At 45.5% G+C, this 21,475-nt stretch overlaps 1 protein-coding gene across 5 annotated transcripts in view; it reads left to right on the forward strand.

Moving 5' to 3' along the window:
* The first annotated feature begins 730 nt into the window (after window positions 1–730).
* Window positions 731–21,475, forward strand: part of Sfswap (splicing factor SWAP) — a 75,382-nt gene continuing 54,637 nt past the window's right edge. For 4 of the 5 annotated variants that reach the window (XM_026784568.1, XM_013350324.2, XM_005344531.2 and 1 more), the window contains exons 1-7: window positions 731–1,071; window positions 3,426–3,595; window positions 4,182–4,313; window positions 7,589–7,674; window positions 14,393–14,618; window positions 16,464–16,576; window positions 17,833–17,968. In XM_026784568.1, coding sequence (XP_026640369.1) covers window positions 854–1,071; window positions 3,426–3,595; window positions 4,182–4,313; window positions 7,589–7,674; window positions 14,393–14,618; window positions 16,464–16,576; window positions 17,833–17,968 — 1,081 coding nt within the window. In that variant the 5' untranslated portion in view covers window positions 731–853. Of the gene's footprint in view, window positions 1,072–3,425; window positions 3,596–4,181; window positions 4,314–7,588; window positions 7,675–14,392; window positions 14,619–16,463; window positions 16,577–17,832; window positions 17,969–21,475 lie in introns of those variants that run through there. The other variant, XM_026784574.1, reaches the window with a different exon arrangement.

Genomic DNA, 21,475 nt, shown 5'->3' on the forward strand with positions numbered 1-21,475 from the left:
GGTGAGACCCTGCTTTAAAACAAACAAACAAACAAACAAAAAACCCAACTCTGAGCTGGACGGTGGTGGCGCACGCTTTTAATCCCAGCACTGGGGAGGCAGAGGCAGCCTGGGCTATATAGAGTGAGTTCCAGGACAGTCAGAGCTGTTACACTGAGAAACCCTATCTCCGGAAAACAAACAAAAAACCCAAAACAAACTCTGCTTCCCAGAAGGAAACAACCAGCCTCGCTGTCTCCGAGCTGGGTTTCTCTCACCCACTGCAGTCCCCCAGCACTGAAAGCACTCGAACATTTATGGCTCACAGTCTTGGAAACCTTCTGAGTCAGACGGCCAGGACCTTGGCTTCCTAGTGATCTAAAAAAAAAAAAACGGGTGTCGGAAGTGAGCAAAACTCCGCCGGCCTCCCTAAGAGAGCAGCGACCCGATCCCAACAAGATCCCACTTAGCCTCCACATCTCACAGCCTCTCCAGTCCCAGCGGAAGTCGGCGCGCGACCGCAAACCGCACTTTCGCCACACCCTAGGTGGCCACCAAAAATTAGAAATAGAACGTTTTGTATAAACAGAAATTTCCAATGCAATACAGAATCGAATAACGAAAAACAAGGTCGTATTTTTTTTTTAGAGTTTCAAGTGGCCCCGGTAGCCGTGACGAATCTACCACTGTTGTTTCCGGAAGTGCGGCTTTCCCAACGGAAGTTGCGTTTCCTCCATTTTGTTGCCCGCCATGGCGGCTGTGTTGAAGTTGCGACGGGGATGCGGCGCCTTTGACTGAGTGGGTAGAACAGGCGAGGCCTCTGGGACGTTGTGCGGCACAGCAGCAGACCGGCCCGGACGTCGGGGACGCTGTCATGTACGGTGCCGGCGGGGGTCGCGCCAAGCCAGAGAGGAAAGGAGGAGCGAAGGAGGAGGCCGGGCCCGGCGGCGCCGGCACTGGGGGCAACCGGGTGGAGCTTCTGGTTTTCGGCTATGCCTGCAAGTTGTTCCGCGACGACGAGCGGGCTTTGGCCCAGGAACAGGGACAGCACCTCATCCCCTGGATGGGGGACCACAAGATCCTCATCGACAGGTCGGTTCCTCCCCCCACCCGTCGACCCTCCCCTCCCTCGCCCGCTTGATTTCGCCTGATGTTGACTTGATGGCCAGGACCGAAAAGGGGGTTTTGCGGAGCCCGGGGACCCGGGGGGCTCCCTGCCCCACGTTCCCCGGCATCCGGGGGGAGGGGACGGTGAAACCGGCCCTAAGGCTCCGGGCAAAGCTGGCGCCGCGCCGTCGCCGGAGGGATCGACTCCTGCTCCCGCAACCCCTCGAGCCCGGGCTGCCGCTAGCGACTCAGCGCGGTGGAAGCTGCCCGGGCCTCCCGCCCGCGCCGTGGGGCGGGTGCCGCTGTCCCTCCGCTCGCTGTGCGGGAGGGAGCCCGGGAGTGCGCTTTTGTTCCTCCGAAGCGCCGCACGCCAAGGCCGTGGGTAGAAGCTTCTTTTGGACCCCGTGAGTTAGCCTGAACCGTCTCTGGCCGGCTTGACTTTTGGCGTCCGGCGAGCCCCTCCCCGCGGTTATTCGACCATTTGACCCACCGCGGTAGTTGGTGAAGTTGCCGTCTGTTGGAGGCCGGTCGACCCCGTGCGGACCTTGCTCTTAGGGGTAGCGTTCTTAGAGCTGGTTTCACTGTTTCCTAAAATTGAAGGGTGGAGCTGGGTTACCTTTGTGTTGTTTCTTTTCAAATCACACCCACTTAAGGGTGCCCTGAGTTGAGGGTAAAGGGGTGGGGCTGTGGATTTCAAAACGGTGTTTGATTTGAAAAGGATGGCATTACATGATGTGGGTGGTTTGCTCCCCACCTCTCTTCTCATTTTTCTCAGTCCCCTTCTCCTTCCCCACCATCCTGGGTTTGGGTATGTGACCTTCCATTGGGTAATATGGCTTCTGAGGCCAGGACTCAAAGGCTAAGTGACCAACCATTAAGCTGTGGAGTGGTTTTCCCCGAGTGAAGGAAACCCATCGTTTGAGACAAGTAAAACTGGATTCTGCGAGGACTTGGAACATGCATGACTGTTCATGTAGGGATGACCTCTGAGCTGGCCAGAACGGACACATTAATGACCAGTAGGCCTTTCCAGTCCCTTCCAACTGTGTTTGGGGACAGATCTAGGAAAAAAGGACTCACGAAGGGAGTGTTGCAGATCTGATGGTCCACTCTGCTGGAATGTGCTATGCCTTGAACCTCGCTTGGTAGCAAGAGCTGTTGCTTCCCAGGCACTCACCGTGATGTGTGCTGTTACAGTGGGGCAGATGCTGAAGCCGCTACTCCATATGCAGTTTCTTTCCATACCATTCTGTGCATGAGTTAAGTTAGATCTCCCAGAACCGGTGGGGAGCAAACACCACACATAGATATGTGTAATATTTGAAAGTAATACATTTGTAAGTTAAGGAGGTTTACATCAAAGTAAAGCAAAATTTAAAAGTTAATAAAAATGCAACCATTGGGGTTCCCAGGAATTTTTGGCCTTTTTCCTGTGGCGCACATTTTCCTTCCTTTATTTGGTCTCCATTACAAAAGTCGACGTTAATAAATCATGCAAACTTTTGTTTGTTGTCCCACATTCACTTTTGCAACTTAAATTTGAGTCTCAAACATCACTAACCCATTATTGTCCGGCAGTTGTACATTGACAGCATCTGTATTGGATCTTATGTTCAAACAGCAGAAAGTGCACTTTTTATTCCTAATTTGGTCTTCTTTGATGTGTCTTCATTGTGGGATTTAAAGTTTAAGATGCTGCGCCTTCTGGTGGTTTTGCAGTGTTTGCCGTGAACCTCCTTAAACTGCATGTATATGTCACTGTTCCTTTGTATGTGTGTCTCTCTACCACATAACCCAGCACTTCTTTCCTCAGCCAAGTGGCTAGGGGCGAGCCTAGCCAAGATTTTACCTCCAATGGACGCAAGTTTCTTTGGTGAAGATCTCTCCTGAGAGTTCGGGACTAGCAGGAAGAAGCGAGGAAATTTCGCCCGTTTGGTTCTGTCGGATAGGTATTTATGGACTCGGTCTGTGTGAATGTAAGCTGTAATATTTAACTGCTGAGAACAGATATTTTTTTGCAAGTGGCATTGAATGGTTGACCAAAGCATACATGGTAAGAACTGCTAGCAAGGGGGATACATTTTCTGCCCTAAAGGATTGTCTGCCTTTAGCTCTAAGTTCTGTTGTACTGTAGAGAGGAGCTTAGTCTTTGTTATGATTACTTCAGTTTAAAAAGTAGGTGAGCTATGACTAGTCATGTTAAATATATATCTGAAGCTTTGCATTTGAGTTAATATTTTTATTTCATTATTTTAATTGGTAAGTATGTGTATAGACTGTCACACACAACCAGCATGGGTGTAGACTTCCATCCATTGACCAGCCTGTTCCCATTACAGATACGACGGGCGTGGTCACCTGCATGACCTCTCTGCGTACGATGCTGAGTACGCCACGTGGAACCGAGACTACCAGCTGTCTGAAGAGGAGGCGCGGGTAGAGGCGCTGTGTGATGAGGAGAGGTATTTAGCCTTGCATACGGACTTGCTTGAGGAGGAGGCAAGGCAAGGTACTGCTCAAGAAAGACCTACTTCAGCCACACCCTTTAAAATTTAACTATTTAAAACGTTACTCCCATTCATTTATTTTATACTCACTCTTTCTGATATTATCTTGACAGTACCCAGTGGATTGGAAAAACAGGAGTCTTTGCGTTCTGAGAGGACCTCAGGATAGCTTATATGTAGAACCACAGAGAATTTTCCCAGCTTTTGAGGGCAGACTGGGATTTGAAAAAAACAAAACCAAAAAACAAAACTCTTTAACTGTTCTTCTTTAACAGTATTGTATGAATTAAAATCGATGTTCTTGTCTTTGCCTTAATTATCTTTAATACAGTTTTTAATCCCAAAATTTCCTCAGCAGGAAGAATTTTTCCATAAAAGACGTGTATTCTGCTGTCTGTGGGTAAACACATACTGGCAAAAGTACATAACAATAGATACCAAGTGTGCATTTCCAGAAAAATTTTCTCCTCAAAAAGAGATTGAAAAAAGTGTGTTTTATGCTTTACTGATAGCTGCACTTTAGAAGTGTATGAAGTTTTTCTTAGTAAACGTCCATTTTTGTTAATAAAATTCTCGTTTTTATTCAAGAGGAAGAATACAAAAGATTGAGCGAAGCTCTGGCAGAGGATGGGAACTACAGTGCCGTAGGGTTCACTTACGGCAGTGACTATTACGACCCATCAGAGCCCACGGAAGAGGAGGAGCCTTCGAGACAGAGAGGTGAGGGGAAAGGAACCTGCCACTTGTCCTATAGGGACACTATGAGGTGCCTTTTGCTGGAACAAAGCTAAAAGCTAGAAGATGAATTGTGAGTGGCGGTGGAAAGACAGTTCTGACTTTGATTAGCTACCTGGATTAGGTCTCACTTAGGGTCTCACGGAGTTCTTCATCCTGGGACCCATGCTTCTGCATCAAACACACATTCTTCTGTCTTAGTCATTGTTCTATTGCTGTGAAGGAGGAGACACCGTGACCAAAGGAAAATCTTATGAAAGAAAGCATTTCATTTGGGGCTTACTTACAGGTTCAGAAGCTTATTAGTCAATTTCCATCATGGCAGGGAGCATACAGGCAGGCCCTGGAGCAGTAGCTGAGAACTACATTCTGATCCATAGGCAGAAAGTGAGAGACTATCTAGACTTGGCTTGGGCTTTTGAAACCTCAAAGCCCACCACTAGTGACACTCTTCCTCCTATAAGGTCACAACTCATAATTGTTTTAATCCTTTCAAATAGTGCCACTCCCTGCTGGCTAAGTGTTGTTGTATATGAGCCTATGGGACTATTCTTATTCACACTGCCACACTTGTATAGCCTTAGTATTCATTCTGGGGTCACTGGAAAGTCAGTTTTGCCTAGGAATCATTAATGTCCATCTCTTTCCCATGAACCTCTGCAAAGCCTATCCCACACAGACCTGACCAGTGGAAAGACACCTGAAGGACTTGGTAACAGGAAAACTGTTAGTTAACATTAAAGATTGAAGCTGGTGCCCTTCCTAGGCTAATGCGGCACCTTTGAGCATAAAAAAAGAGTGCTATCAAAAACTCCAAGCGCTTGCAGTATAAGCAGAGCCCTTGGTCACTTCTGTGAGCCCTGAGAAGACCATTGTCACAGTAGGACATACCGATTAGCTTTTGTCAGTAACAGTGATATAAACTTAAGCCATTAAGGATAATTCTCTGATAATCAGGATGTTCTGTTTGAAGAAGAGAAAAACCTTGAACATGGAAAGCTGTTCAGATATTTAAAATAGGAAACTAGATCACATCCTGCAGAGACTTATGTCAGAGCTGAATCTGCTCCTGAAGGTGATGAAGTGAGACCACAGCTGCATATTCAAACAGGCGCTGTCCACCCTTGTGTCCTGCAACTGCACTAGCTCGGCCCTACCTCACCCCACCCACTGAGTGGGGTAGCAGAACAGCAGGCAAACAGACATCCATGCAGGCTTTCCTTCCTGCCCTTGTGCTAGCCACATTCATCACCTTATGGGCAGAATGTAACACACGCAGCTGCTATGTGGACTTACTGAGGCTTTGCAAGCGTATCTGGGACTGTGTTGGGAAAGGCGATTGAAGGAACCACCTGCGATCTGTGCTGCCCTCGAGAGTGTGTGTGTCCTGCTTTTTAAATTTTCACAGGCTCTCACTGTATGTCCCTGTCTGGCCTGGCCTATACCTCACTACATAGACCAGGCTGGCCTAAAGTTTGTTTCAGTGCTTTGCCTCCCAAGTGCTGGCACCTGTGTTGGCTTCTGAAATTAACTGTCCTATGGAGGTTGTGAAGTGCTAGAATTCTTTCAGGTCTAAGAACTAAAACCCATTGATTTGTCTGGACCACATTATTTCTGCTCAACTTTGTTTTGGGTATTTTGTTTGCTTCATCAACAGAAGGAGAAAATACATACTGTCACCATACTAGTACCATTTTCTTTTGTATTTTCTTTCTTTTCTTTTTGTGTTTTCCAGACAGGGTTTCTCTGTGTAACAGCCCTGACTGTCCTGGAACTATAGACCAGGCTGGCCTTGAACTCACAGAGATCCTCCTGCCTCTGCCTCCCAAGTGCTATACTTAAAGGCATGCACCGCCGCTGCCCAGCATCTCAACCATTTTCTGACTAAAGAACTTTGAAATACAGAGAGGTCATGCATTTTTTTCTTTTTTAAGATTACAGCAACTATCTTTAGAAAGGAACACTGTATTCCTAACGTCTTATCCTTGCCCATAGGCCAGGTGCCAGGTTTATGTAAAGGCATTTTTGTTAGATCACAGCTCAGCAGGAATGGTGTGCTTCAGCAGAGTGGAGTGGCTGGGGCAGAGCATATGACCCCTGTTGGTGGTACCCCTCTGCACTGTTTGCTGACCCACTGGTCTGGGCTTGGATCTGTTGCAGCTTAGTACTGAGTAGGGTAGTGAATACCAGTGTGGCTCCGTGGGCTTCCTCTCATCATAAAATCATGTTCCTGGAGCCTGACAATTTCCTTTCAGTATTAGAGATTGAACTTAGCAGGCACTGAACCAGTGAGCTACATCCCCAACTCCTTTTTTATCTCCCTTTCCATTTTGAGACAGGACTTCACTAAGTTGCTCAGGTTGACCTTGAACTGTAACCCAGATTGACCTTGAACTGTTGTGTGTGTCCCTGTCATCACCACCCCCACACACCCCACACACCCCACACACCCCACACCCCCGTCTCAGTCTTCCTAGAAGCTGGGAGTACAGGCTTTGGCCACCAGGCCCAGCCCAGCTGATGATTTTTATTTTTTATTTTGCACTAATTAGTAAAATACTGTAAACATAGTAGGATTCATGTGGAACCTAGTACCACTGATTGTAAAATTCAAGTGTCACATATAAGATATTTGGTTTTTCTGGGCCAGTGACATGTCTAAATATTTCTTGACTTTTAAGATTATGTGTTCTCATTATTGCTGAGCATTTTCAACCTTGCTGTACTAGCTGAGTGCATGTGTGCCTGTTTCTGCATCTGATTCCTCCACATGCACACTGATTCACATTTACACACGCTCACACACACCATACACTTATACACCCTCTACCCCCGCAATAAAACATTTAAAAAAACATTAAGTACTAAGCTTTGAGCATTTTCCTCAGGGGAAGGTGGCCGTGTTATTTAGCTCCCTTACACCACGGAAATGAACTGGGCTGCACTGAAGCAAGCATAGAAATAGATGTAAGAGAAGCATATGCCCAGAATCCTGGGATTCGGAGTTCAGAAATAACCAGGCTGGATTTCAGATTTCCACCTTCTCCAAAAACATGCTCTTGTAGCTGTACCACCACCACCTCTTTGGAATCCCTGAATGAGGATAATCAAGTTAATGGGATAGAGTAGGAAGCTGGGAGGGGTTTGTGGAAATTGTGGTGAAAAGGTGAAGAATCAGGAAAAGTCCACACTGTATAGTTACCTACTGTTGGTGGGGCATCATACTGCAGTTCTTAATTTTCCTTTTTTTTTTTTAACAGAAAAAAATGAGGCTGAAAACTTGGACGAAAATGAAGAGCCTTTCATTGCCCCATTAGGATTAAGTGTCCCGTCTGACGTGGAGCTGGTATGTGTGTTGGTTCACAAGCCTTTGCACTGTGGTTTGTTCTTTGTGGTGCGTGAGAGCTCAGTAAAACACATCCGCTGTTTAGGTACTTTGTGCTGCAAGATTATTTGTAAGTTGAATGAGAAAGCACAGCGTACTTACCTCTGAAGATTAATGGGTGCCAAATGTCGTGGTACACAGCCGTCATCTTGGGACTTGGGAGGATAAGGCAGGAGGATCTCAAGTTCCAAGCCCGCCTGGGTGCTCCAAACAGGGACCCTATTAGAAAACAGAAGGGGGGTGTGGCTGAGAGATGACTCAGTAGTAGATTGCTTTTATTCCTTTCAGAGGACCCTGGTTCAGTTCCCAGCATCTGCTTCCACCCCCATCACAACCACCTGCACTCCAGTTCCAGGGGATCACACACATACCTTCTACCCTCTGCCAGCTCCTATGCACACAGTACACATAGCCTCATGAAGATACATACATGTATGCATACATACAAACTGTACTTTTTAAGAACGTACACTTTAAAACAAAAGGAAGAGGCAGGGGATGGAGAGAGTGGAAGTCCACCATCAAGAACAGCTCAGCATACCAGCGAGTTGTGTTGGATCTGTGTAGAGTTCTGTGGGGAATCTCTGTTTTATCAGCCAAGTCAGGGCTGGACTGAGATGTTGCTGTCCTCATACAGATGTGAAAACAGTTGTGCTCAAAGCAGTCCTGTTTTCAGCAAAGTACCTGATTCTGGCTTTTCTAGTATGAATTGTAGAGGCTCTTGCTCTTTACCTTACATTCACTGGACATTTTTTGGGTCCATGGGACGTGTCCAGGCTAACTTTCCATGGACGAAGAAGGCAGAGGTAGAGCTTTGTGAATTAACCTCCCTGTCTCTTGAGGTGCCAGTTCATTCAGTGTTTTGTCTGATAAGCCATCTTGCCAGTACTTTTTAAAATTAGTTTTGAGACAGAATCTCATGTAACTCAGGCTGATCTCAGACTCGGTATATAGCTGAGATTGGCCTTGAACTCCCGACCCTCTCTGCTTCCACCCCTACCTAGTGCTGGGATGTCAGGCCTGTGCCTCCAGCCCAGTATCTGTCGTGTTTGGAAAGGGTTCCTAAGGGATTGTGTTCAGGAAAACGTGTTTACTTTGACAATATTCTCACTCAGTGCCAGTCGGAGGTATGAAGGTTCCAGGTTTTGTGCCTGGCACAGTAGCCAGGAGGACAGTAGACACCATAACCCACACACAGTGGCACCCCTGACACCCCCTGTTGATAGTAGCCACCCTCAGTTCAGCATGGACTTGAAGCTCTTGCTCTTTTCCTCTTGTGCGTTCTTGTGAAAGAATGGTGCCTGGCTCTTCCTTTTGACATCTTTTACATATCTGGGTAGAAATTTCTGTGTGATTGCAGTTGTGTTTGCTTTCCTATTTCTATCTTTTGATTGCTTTGCTACAGTTAGAGCTGAATACATTTACCTAAAGAGCTAATGTCCTAAATATTACATTAATACATATTCTTGGTTGTTTTTTTTTTAAGTTCATTTTAAATTATGTATATCTGGGGGGCGGGGGTTTGTGCATATGAGTGAAGATGGCCACAAAGGCTAAAAGAGGGTATGAGATTTTTCTGGAGCTAGTTACAGGCAATTAATATTTGCCCAATATGGGTGGATGCTGGGAATCAAGCCCAGGTCCCTGGAAAAGCAGCAAGAGCTCTTAATCAGCCCCCTATTCTTGTTTTGATATAGTTTGTTTCTGCGCATTCCAATGCAGACTATTCTACATCAGAGGCCTATTGAAATTGAACCTTAAAAATCATTTGCTGTGTTATCTGTACTTTATACTAAATACTTTTATTTAGGATTAACTATGGGTTCCGTGTCCCCTTCCCCAATTTGTTTCTTTTGGCGGGAGGGAGGTTGACTTTTTTGTTGTTGTGTGGGGTTTTGTTTTGTTTTGTTTTGTTTTTTATTTTTTGAGGCAGTCTCTTTACATATTCCTGGCTGTCCTGGAACTCACAGAAATCTGCTTGCCTCTGCCTCCCAAGTGGTATTAAAGGTATGTGCCACCACACCTGGCTGTTTAATTTTTTCATTATATGTATGGGGGTGCATTTTACACATGTGTGCAGGTGCCTAAGGAGGCCAGAAAAAGGTATCAGATTCCCTTGGAAATTAAGAGTTACAGGCAAGTGTGTAAGCCTGCCTACTAAGGTGCTGGGATTCAAACTTAGGTCTTTTTCAAGAACAATATGTGCTCTTAATGCTGAGCCATCTCTCCAGCCTCTCCTTACCCCACTTTTTTGAGATAGCTTCAACATATGTCCTAAGTTGACCTTGAATTTGTAATCCTGTTTCCTCCATCTCCCAAGTGTGAGGTCTTTTGTGTGCTTATGTACTCCTACAAGTAGAGGAAAGAAGTCAGCTATTTTTCAGGAGCCATTTGTTCACCTTATTCTTTGGGACAGGAAATTTCACTGGGACCCAGGACTCACTAGATTAGATAGTCTCAAGCTTCTTCATCCTGGCATTGCAGGCACATGCCTGTGCTCAGCTTCTCACCTGACTGCTAGGGATTGAACTCAGGTCCTCATGCTTGTACAATCCAGTGCTTCGGCGACTCAACCTTCTCCTCAGCCCTTTTGTTTTTGACACAAGTTTATGTCTGTTCAGATAAAATACAAAGGTACAATAGAATGTTGATGGCTTAGCTCCTGTTGTTAGATTTAACAGCTGTTTAGTCACAACATAAGCATCACTGAGCTGTTTAATAGTTACCTTGGACCCACAGACAGTTAAGGGAGTCTTGTTCTGTTGGCACAATTCTCCAGTATCAAGGTTTGAGAGGTCCCTGAGTCCTTGGCTGAGTGTCTGCTTTGCCTTTTTTTTTTGCCCCTCTGACAGTGTCAATATCTCACTTTTCTCAGTTGTGGCTTTGGGCATTCATTGGGAAAATCGTTAAACTGTGGAGTGTTGGTGGCAGGATACTGTGTAGCTCATACAACCTTTGTGTGTTGACGGATAATGAGAGGGGACAGTATTTGCAGCAGCAGTTCTGGTTGGTGACTCAACATACTTGGTGGCTTGGTTAAATGCCTGAGTGTTGCTATTGATCCTGACCTGGAAGGTTGAATTGGGTGGGTAAGGAGGTAGGTGTTCTCAGAGCTCTTTGGTTTACATTAGCTATTGGGTGAGAACCTAGTGAACATAAAGCACCTGGGATCACTGCCCGCCTCCTGCTGCATGCTTGCCAGCCAGCGTGCCACCATGACTCTGTAGCCGCTGGTTCATGCCTGCTTCTAGACTCAAGCTCTTTGGATTTTAAGATTTTAGTTTTTTTCTAGTACTGTTATGGGTGTGTCTTTTTGCTCAAAGGAAAGAGAAACAAAAAGACCTGTTTTTCCTTTCACTATGTATTTATGCATCATGTAGGCACCCTGAGTCCCACACATCAGCTAGCCACCTCCTCTGGCTAACTGTGTTGACCCGTGGATCTCTGTAACACATGGGGTGAAGGGCAGAATCCTTTGCTCAGCCCATCTTTTCACCCTCTCCTTGCTCCCAAGACACTAGAGATGACTGACATGGCTATCTGCACCTAGCATGATGGTTCCTGAGCTCGAATGTCTGCCAGAGACTCCTGGCCTTGTGGGCTTGCCTCAGAGCTGGCTCTGCCACCCAACACTGGTCAGGCTAGGGTCCAGAAGTTCTGCTGCTTAGCAGGCTGTTAGACATGTTTCTGGAAGAGTACACAGTGGGAAAGGAGGGAGGACTTTATTAGATGTTGTGTGCTTTAGTCTGTTATGGGACAGTAAGCACCTCCTGTGGGTATACCGTGACCCAGATCTATGCCAGGGCATCTCTGTGTTTGTTTGTATTTCTCATTTGGAAATTCCAGTCACTGTGAAATTAGAGACACCCTGGGGTCTAAGAGCTGAGCTTTGTTGTTGTCCACTTATCTCTGAAAAAAGAGGGACCCTTGTCTGCCACCTGGGAATGCTGCTGAAGCACTGGGTGTTGTGTCGGTGTGTGATTCTCCAGGTCATTTCTATGTTCTGCCAAAGTCCTGTGTCTTTCCTTTGTGCCACAGGGTTCTGAAGCTTGGTTTTGGAGAACTCTTTTTCACTCCCAATTGATGGGAAAGTTTTTGCTGCATCCCCTCCTAGTTCTTCCGTGGTTTTGTTTATCTGTTGTGTGACTGATCTCGTGCTTATCTGAACCTATGGGCAAACAGAGTGTTTCTTCTCTTTCTCTGGGCCAATTCACAGACCCCCTCACCTCTTTCTGCCTTCCTCCTGAACCATCTCTTACTGTTCCCACGGCTGAACCTATCCAGAACTTCTCAGAGCTCTTGTGGGCTTCCTGACCTCTGGCTGTCCCACTTCTCAGTTCTTACTCTGAGTTTAGGGCCACACTGACGAAGTTTCTAGGGAGAAGGGCTCTCAACACAGGACTTAGGTATATATGAGAGCGGAGAACATTTTCCTTCTGCTATGTAGGCTCTGTGACATGCATACTTAGCATGTTTGTTAGTTTGAGGTTTTTGTTTGTTTGGGGCTCATGTGTGATTATTTAGTGCCAGAGTTCAAACTCAGGGCCTCATTGTGCTCTGCCATTGAGTTGTACCCCAGTTATTATTTTTTTTAACTATTTTTGTTGTTGTTTTGTTTTTTGTGTGGGTTTGTTTGTTTTTAGATTTTAAAAAACAAGGTTTCTCTGATTGTTCTAGAACTAGCTCTGTAGATGAGGCTGGCCTTGAACTCACAGAGATCTGCCTGCCTGCCTCTCTCTGCCTCCCAAGTGCTGGGATTAAAGGCATGCACCACCACCACCTGACTTGTTTTTGAGATAGGGTTTACTATATGGCCTTGGCTAGCCTAGATAGAGATCCCATCTCTGCTGAATGCTGGAATCAACATACCATATGCCTATCATACTAAGTATATTTTAAAATAGCATTCTGTAGTGCTGGATTGGTAATGATGGTCCTAAATGAAAGAGAATTTAAGATCTGTATGGTAAAGATGCAGAGAATGCTGCCATAGTTTCTGATACTATGATAAACTACCCTGACAGAGGAATGAGAAAGGGTTTATTCTCACTCACAATCCTGGCAGGGAAGTCCAGGTGACAGGAGCTTGAAGCAATTGGTAATATAACATCCCTAATCAGGAACAGAGAGGAATTTATGCTTGCCGCTGCTCAGCTTCCTTTCTCCACTTAAGGACTCCAAAGTCCAAGCCAGGGGAGAGTGCTGCCCACAATGGGCAGGTCTTCCCACTTCTGTAATCAAGATAATCCCCAATAGGCATGCCCAGAGTCCCATCTCTCAGATGGTACTAGATTCTGTCAAGGTGACACTTAGAATTAACCATTATAAATGGCCTTCTCTAGAAAAATAGTTGTATTTTATCTTGGTAGCAGCTCTTAAGGTACCTTGGGCCAGGTGAAAGCACTTACTTGCCATCGAACCTGACAAGCTGAGTTTTATTCTTCACAGCCATGTGGTAGAAGAGAACTGACTGCTGCAAGTTGTCCTCTGACCACAAGAACACACACACACAGAAAATAAATGAAAGTGTGAAGGGGTTGCTTTGTTTTGAGCAATGATTGGTGCTGTGTTTGAGCCACTGTAGTTGCTTTTAAGTAATGGAGGCCAACAGTTGACCTGGTCCACTAAGAGCCTGCATGGTGAAATCATGCCTGTCTATTTGGGTCGTGCTGAAGTGATCCTTGCTTCTTAGCATGTTTATAGAATGGACTGTTATACAAACAAGTCTTTCTGTTAAACCAAAACTGGTGAAATCTGGATCAGGGCCCATGTTCCAGTGCACTCAGATTCCCTTTGACATGGAACAGAATTTATTCAGGAGCCAAATAGTTTAAACTGCAAACATTTCTCTGTTTTAAAATAATGTTTTATTACAGTTCATTTGTTTGTTGGGGGGTTGGGTCACTGTGCACCACTGTGTCTGTGAGAAGGTCAGAGGACAGCTTGTAGGGGTCATTTCTTCCATCATGTGGGTTCTAGGGTTGAGCTCTGGTCATCAGGCTTAGCAGCAGACACCTTTCCCCACTCTGTCAACTTTTCTCCTTTTAAAGTGAGGGGGCAGTATTAATGAGGAACTAAACTTGAGAAATTAAGCTATTTTATTTTATAAAGGATAAGGTCCTAAAGTTACGTAAGCATCTTGATATTAAGGGGGTGGGTGTTTTGAGACAAGGTTTCTCTGTTCTCTGTGTAAGAGTCCTGGCCATCCTGGACCAGGCTGCCCTTGAACTCAAGAGAGCCACCTGCCTCTGCCTCCCGAGAGCTGGGATTAAAGCCACCAGAGCCAGCTGCATCTTGAATTTTTAACCACCCCTTCTTAGTGTAAATAATTTTCAGCCTTTTTCCTATGTAGTTTTCTAATGTTAATATCTTTGTTAACATTAAAAATATCGAACATTTATTTATTTGGGGGCATTGGGAGCACACATGTACAATTATACACACATGGAGGTTAGACAACTCTCAAGTTAGCGCGCTCTTTCCACCACATAGATCCTGGTAATGAATTCAGGTTGTCAGGCATGGTGTAGAGCATATTCACCTTCTGAGCCACCTTCTAACCTTAAAATGTCTTATTTCTTAAATTGGGACAGTAAAACCAGGCTGTTTCTTTTAATTAAATTGTGTAGCTCATTTACTTACGTATACACACACTGATCACATGACTGTTTTCCCCCAGCCACCAACAGCCAAAATGCATGCCATCATCGAGCGCACAGCCAACTTCGTGTGCAAACAGGGAGCACAGTTTGAGATAATGCTGAAGGCCAAGCAAGCACGAAACTCGCAGTTCGATTTCCTGCGATTTGATCACTACCTCAACCCCTACTACAAATTCATCCAGAAAGCCATGAAGGAAGGACGGTACACGGTGCTGGCAGAAAACAAGAATGAGGAGAAGAAAAGTATGTGGGTCTGTGCTGGCTTCTCGGGGTTGGGAGGATGGTCAATACAGAGGTACCTGCTCTCAGAGGAGCGTGGCTGAAATGGAGGCTTGAGTTCTCAGGCGCCTGTGAACTGCTGATAGCCTGCCAGCACACCCTTCTACGTCCTTAGTTCATGCTTTACAAATGGCTAGAGTACAGTTCAGTGTTGATGTCGAGACTGGGAATGTTTCCTCATTCTGGCAGCATAACAGTCCGCAAAGGAGATGGTTTCACTCTCCAGTGCACGTGCTTGCATCCCAGTGCATGGGGCAGGAAGTTAAATCCCATACGTTCACAAAATGATGCTTCCTTGGTCTTGAATTACTTATCTGAAACTGTTTTTCAACTGTCTCCATTCCAGATTCTTAGAAAGCCAGTTTTTTTCCTTTTTGAGTGACACCCAGGGGAAGTCTCCCTAGCTATGTCTTCCCATCCCACAACCTTGCCCCTCCAAAGATGCACTCTGCCACAGAACTGCACCTGCATCCCAGCCCAGCTGTGCAAATCTTACCTGCACATCGTATCTGTTCCACCTTGGTGGTGGTTTTGGGTTTTCATTGTTTTCATTTGTTTCCTTTTGGTAATATTTTTTTCATGAATAAAGAAAGTTTTTGCCCTTTTTGAAAATAAAAACCTATTATAGCACTGCAGTAAATGCTAAAGGGAGCCTGTGCGATGGACGAGGTGGTGCTCTTTCCTATTTGGCTTTTTTCTGAACAGATTATATAACCAAAAAGAATATTCCCCCCTGGTTTTGTGTTCAGGTAACCAAGAAAAAGCCTTGCAGGACTCTGCCCTTGTCTGCTTTCAAGTGTTTCCACAACTCATTGTGTTCGTCCCCCTTCCTCCTTTCCCCTCTCTTCATTCCCATCCTCTCCTCTCCCCGTACTATGTAGACCCCACTGCTTCAAACTCAGATCCACCTGCCTCTCGCTCCCACATGTGCCGCCATGTCCAACCTATGTCCCCTTCCATGTTTCCTTACTAATATTGTGTGTATGAGCCCCCTCAAGCCATGGCATACTTTGTGGGGTTCAGAGAATGGCTTGCAGGAGTCAGTTCTCTGCTTCTACCATGTGGGTTCTAGGGATCAAACTCACTGGAAAAAAAGAAGAGTTTTTTTTTTTCACTTAAGATTTTTCTGTTTGTTTGCTCAAGATTTATTTCTTATATGACCAGGTGGCACACGCCTTTTATCCCAGCACTTGGAAGGCGAAGACAGGCAGAACTCTGAGTTAGTATACAGAGCAGGTTTCAGGACAGCCAGGGTTACACAGAGAAATTTTGTCTCAAACAACCAACAAAAAGAAAAAGATTTATTTTTTTACTTATATATATGTGATTGTATCTTTGTGAGTCTTGGCCACATCCATTTGGGTAGGCCAACGTTTTGAGTCCCCTGGAGCAGTTGTGAGCACCCAGTACAGATCCTCTGGAAGAACAATATATGCTCTTAGCTGCTGAGCCATCTCTCTAGCCCCATGTTTAATTTGGTCTTTAAAATTCTTTCTTAAGTAGCCCAGGCTATCCTTGAAATCTGATCCTCCTACTTCTGCTTCACAAGTGCTGGGATTAATTAGAAGCATCTGCCACCATGCCCAGGAGACTCTCTTTAAATATGAATTTAATGAGCATATTCATAGAATACAGTGATAGTTTAATACATGTAAGCAATTGAACCAAAGTAAAAAATTTTTGAGATAGAATCTCAGTATGTAGCTCAAACAGGCCTGAGACTTGTAGCTGTCCTTCTGCCTCTTGAGTGCTGGGATTACAGGTGTGTGCCATCATACCTGATAGCCAACATCTTGAATTCAATTTCAGAGTTGGGGACGACCTCTGACAATGAAGATGAAGATGAGGAAGAGGATGGGAGTTACCTACACCCGTCTCTCTTTGCTTCCAAGAAGAGCAGCCGCCTGGAAGAGCTGATGAAGGTCTTTATCTTCTCACTAGTCTGTGTGTTTACACTGTCACAAAATTGCTGCTCATTTACGTATGGAAACACAAAACTACCATTTCCTGTGCTACAGCTGTATCTTGTGTATCTTGTTTTATCACGGAGGTGTCTGCACGTCTGTGTTCCATGTGGTAAAGAATCATTTGTTTACCTATGTCTCCACGTTACAGGTTGCACAAGCAGAAGATTGTTGTTTTGTTATATAAGTAGTATTGGGGACGACGTAGAAGTTGTTTTGTTGTGTAGATTGGAATTTAGGGTTGGATTCTATGCTTTTTAAATGGCTGCTTCATGAAGCCTTAGTTCCTTCCATAGACAGTTCCTAAATACGTGCTTTTACCTCTGGCCTTCTGGCCCTCCCCTCATCCTTATGAGGAGACTGTCAATGCTTGCACACTTCCACTCTGCAGTTTATGATGTAGAGGAAAGAATCTATGAGATTGAAGCTCGGTTCTCCACAGCCACAAAATGTAGTTGATGTCTGAGAGGAGTGGTTCTTGATTAATGGGAAGGTAAGAGCTGATGATGAGAAATTACATCCCAGTGAGGAAGGATAGAGTTTGAAGTTTTGTGTGAGTTTGGATGCCTATACTTTGAGTAGCTGTCTGGTCTTGATGCTCCCTCCACCCTTTGCTTAGTTGTTCTGGAACTGAAGCCTGCTTAGTTCCTCTAGTACTCTCAGCCAGCTGGAGCACCTGGCCCCACGTGGACAGGACCTGTGTGTGTGTGTGTGTGTGTGTGTGTGTGTGTGTGTGTGTCCGTCCGTCCAGCCTAAATAACAGTGGCTCTTGGCAAGAAAGTTGTGTTTGGGAGTGTGTGCTCTCATGGAGGTGGCATGTTCAGGGGAAGGACAGAGGATGGTGGTTTTCAAAGGTGCAGGGGGAGAGTTACGGGAGCATACTGGAACCAGTAAGCCAGCATTGAGCAAGCAGCTTCAGGGCAAGTGTGCTTGTGGCAGCACTCTTGTGCTCAGGTGTGGTTCTGACAGGTGTCTTATGATCACTGGACACATGCATGTAGTTCTGCCTCCATGACCTCCCGGCTCTCCCTTTTTGTTGTTCAGGGTCTGACATAGTGGCTCTACAGTGGCAGCTTTCACTGTGTCTAGATGTGTGCTGGGCTTTTCCTGAGGCATACTCACAATACTGTGAAGTTGAGTCTTTTCTCAAGGAAGGTTTTATACATGGTGCAGAACATAGAAAATGTTAAAGCCAGTGTCTTCTTTGTCTTTAGCCCTTGAAGGTGGTGGACCCAGATCATCCTCTAGCTGCCCTTGTCCGTAAAGCACAGGCCGACAGCTCTGCTCCAGCCGCACCCACTGCAGATGGCACACCTGTGCAGCCCTCCCAGGTGGAGTACACAGCAGACTGTGAGTACCTAGAGTGTCCTTTCTGTGTCCAGCTGCAGCTCTCCCTCACCCCCATGCTGTCCCTCAGTGCTGTGGAGTTTTCCCTTCAGACTTCCTTTGTGGTTCAGGAGGGAGGTTCCTGGAAGGCATGCTTGCCTGGCCTGTGGCTCTCTATATTCCTGAAAGGAAGAGTCAGCCTACCCAGCTTCCCAAAGCCACACTGTCACCTCCTTTAGCTCATGATTGGCTAGAGCGGTGGGGGCTGGGAAGTGACACCTACGGTTCAGAACTTTGCTGCACTGAGCAGTGCACTGACTGTTAAGAATGGGAAGGAGCAGAGACTTGTTAGACAGCACAGCATTGCTGTCCTGTAGAGTTGTTTGGTGCCATGAAAATACCCTGGTATTGGCTTCATATTAGGTACCATTTTGTTGAGAAGAACAGCAAGCAGGGATGGGGAAATGTAGGGTTGCCTGTCATGATTGCTTAGCATGTACCGTCATTTTTCTATTTCTACAGGGGTTGGTTTCAGGGATACCTCTTACCCCCCACAGATAGTAAAACTCCTGGTTTCTCTCACAGCCTCTAAGAGAATCCTTTCTGGAGAACTTTCAATACGTTGTACATGCTGTGTGAATAGTTGCTATGCTTGTTGCTCAAGGGGTCATGACAAGGAAAAATTAGTGACTGTTCAATACAGTGTAACTTTTCCCCTTTGTATTTTGAATCAGCTGCTTGAATAGTGGGTGTGTGACTAAGAATATTGATGTACAGGGATTATGTTCTTTTGGCTTTTAAGAATTGCTGCTCTCTTACCTTTCTACCTAATTGAAGGGGAGGACTCTGGAGACTGACTCAGAATATCTAACCTTAGGCGCAGTGTCAAGTCTCATTGCTGTTGAGGCTAAGCAACGTTGTGTGAGTGTTGTGTGAAAAGAGGAACCTTCAGCAAAGAAGGATCAGCCTGTGCTGTGCTGCCCTGCTGCAGACTCCATTCCTCGAATGAAGCGACATGCCTGGAGGGTGGGTCTTGCACTAAAAAGAGAGCTGCCATTTGCCCAGGGTAGACATTCTTTACATATGCTAACTTCTCTGCACTCTGTTAACACACAAATGTGGCATTTTGGTTTAATAAAGTGACAAGACTGTAAAAATCAGTTACTTGCCAGATGTGGTAGCACAGGCCTTTAAATCTTAGTATTTGGGAAGCAGAGGCAAGTAGATCTCTGAGTTCAAGGTGAGCCTGGGCTACCATAGTGAGACCCTATCATTAAAAAAATCAGTGTCTGAGTGAACTTTGAGAGTCTGTGCCTAGAAAACCTAGGCTGGAACTTAGATCATTTAAATAATAATCTTTAAATAACCAAATTGAGCCGCATCAATCTGGACTATCCAGTCAGGGGAACTCGTGTTACAGGACTGCATGTTACATGTCCTGCTGTCACATCCCACAGGCAGCCATCTTGCAGCCTTCAGGAGATTTCTGCTGGCTCAAGTACACACTTGGGAAGTGATCCATGTGTATAGCCTGCCTGTTTCCCATGCCCTGTGTAGCCCCAGGGAAAGCTCATGAAAGACCTAATCAGTGGCATCAGGAGGCTCTGCCAAGCAGTCTGGTTGCAGTCCAGAGAGGGAATGGTGTGCTGCCAACCACCCCTACCTCATGTGTGCCTATTTTCTGCTTTTTTGTTTTTTTAAGTGTGTATATGTATGTATGTGTGTATGTGTGCATGCAATGCATGTTCTTGTCTTTGCACCCTTGTTTACAAGTGCATGTGGAGGCAAGAGGCCAGTGCTGACTATCCTCAATTGCTCTACTTTTTTTTTTTGTTTTTTGTTTTTGTTTCTTTGTATGTATAGAGTTAGGAGGTATGCGTGTGTCCTGCAAATGTTGGGTTCCTCTCTGGATTGGATTGCTCTCTTCCACCTTACTTTTATTGAGACAGGATTGCTCACTGGTTTAACTAGACTGGTTGGCCAGTGTTTACCTCCCAGGCACAAGTCGCAGCTCCCAGCTTTTTCATGGGTGCTAGGAATCCAAAGTCATTTCTTTGTGTTTGCACAGCAAGCAGCTTACTGACTGAGCCATCCATCTTGCCCACCCCCCACATTCCTCTTCCAAGACTATCTTGAATTTGCTTAAATCAAATGCATTATCTATTCATGTTCCTGTATCTTTTTATAGCCATAAAAGAGAGCAATAGAAATTGGGGGTAGGGAAACTAATTCTGTCAGTAAAGGGTGGACAAGTTACACAGAGGTCAGCTGTGGTGGTGCACAGACCCTGTGGGCCAGGCAGCATGGTAGACAAGCTGACTCATCATTCCCAGTCTAGTGGGAACAGTGGCCTGAGGCAAACTCTGGCAGTGTAGGTTGTCAAAGGACCACGCAGGCTTGCCATGTTCTGCTTGAGGGCTAGTTCTGCCTACAGTGCCCTCAAGGACCAAAAAGGACATCAGGCCCTGATGAAGCCTCCTGGACACAAGGAAGAATAGGTTGTTTAGATATCTGTAGTTTGTAAGAACAAACAGATCTATATGGGATTGATAGGTTTCAGATATGCTCCTGTTATCAGCTACAAAGACCAGAGCCCTCAGAGCCACTAACACAACCTCCTGCCCAGGATCTAAAAGATCATTGGGTACAAGAGGTGAACTTGTGGTTTTACAGCAGAGCCAGTCCCAGTGGCTAGAGCCTAGGATCTGTTTCTCAATGAAACTGCTCAAAAACCATCAGAAAAGTCCCAGCATCCTTGGCGGTGAGACTGCTGCAGTTAGGAACAGCCCTGGTCTCTCCAGGGCTCCAGCTCTGCTGGGTACCTGCCTGAAACTCTCACTTCCCTCTGTACTCTTTGTCTTTGAGTATCTGCATCATCTTGTTGCTCTTGTCTTATGGTGCTGTAGGCTGCCAGAGTTGCTTGAATCCAAATCTCTGTCTGGTCCATTGATGGTCATTCACAGCAGCTGTGGCTCTGCTCAGTTAGGTGACACTTGGTTTGTAGCCAACCATTAATACAGCACTTACAAATGCAGCCAAGTAGAAGAAAACCAGTCGCAGCTGTTGATTTTAGTTCTTTTGTGGTAAATTCATCCATATACAGCAATTAGATTGCTTAAGTATCAAGCAATTGCTGGGGCCCTGTGCAGAATGGCATCAGCCTTTTTCCCTCAACTTTTCTTATTTTCAACATTTTTTCCTTTTATTTGTTAATGTGTGTGCATGGTGGAGTGGTGCACATGTCATATGCTTGTGGAGTCAGTTCTGCCTTTATGTGGGCTCTGGGGCCAGAGCTCAAGTTATCAGAACTGCACAGCAAGTACTTTACCCACCGAACCTCTCCCTGGCCCATATAGTCTACATCTTTCAAATGTGTTTTACTGTTAAACTTTCAAAAGTTGGTAACTGATTATAATATTTAGAGCATTGCCTACAGACAGTGACCTGTGACTTATCTCGGTTTGTATGTATCAGGGTCAGATCTAACAGATGGTTCAGAGTTTCTCCTTTCCCACTCGTGCATCTGTGTGA

Source organism: Microtus ochrogaster, chromosome 2 (genome assembly GCF_000317375.1).
Source record: "Microtus ochrogaster isolate Prairie Vole_2 chromosome 2, MicOch1.0, whole genome shotgun sequence".
In the NCBI taxonomy this organism is placed as follows: domain Eukaryota; kingdom Metazoa; phylum Chordata; class Mammalia; order Rodentia; family Cricetidae; genus Microtus; species Microtus ochrogaster.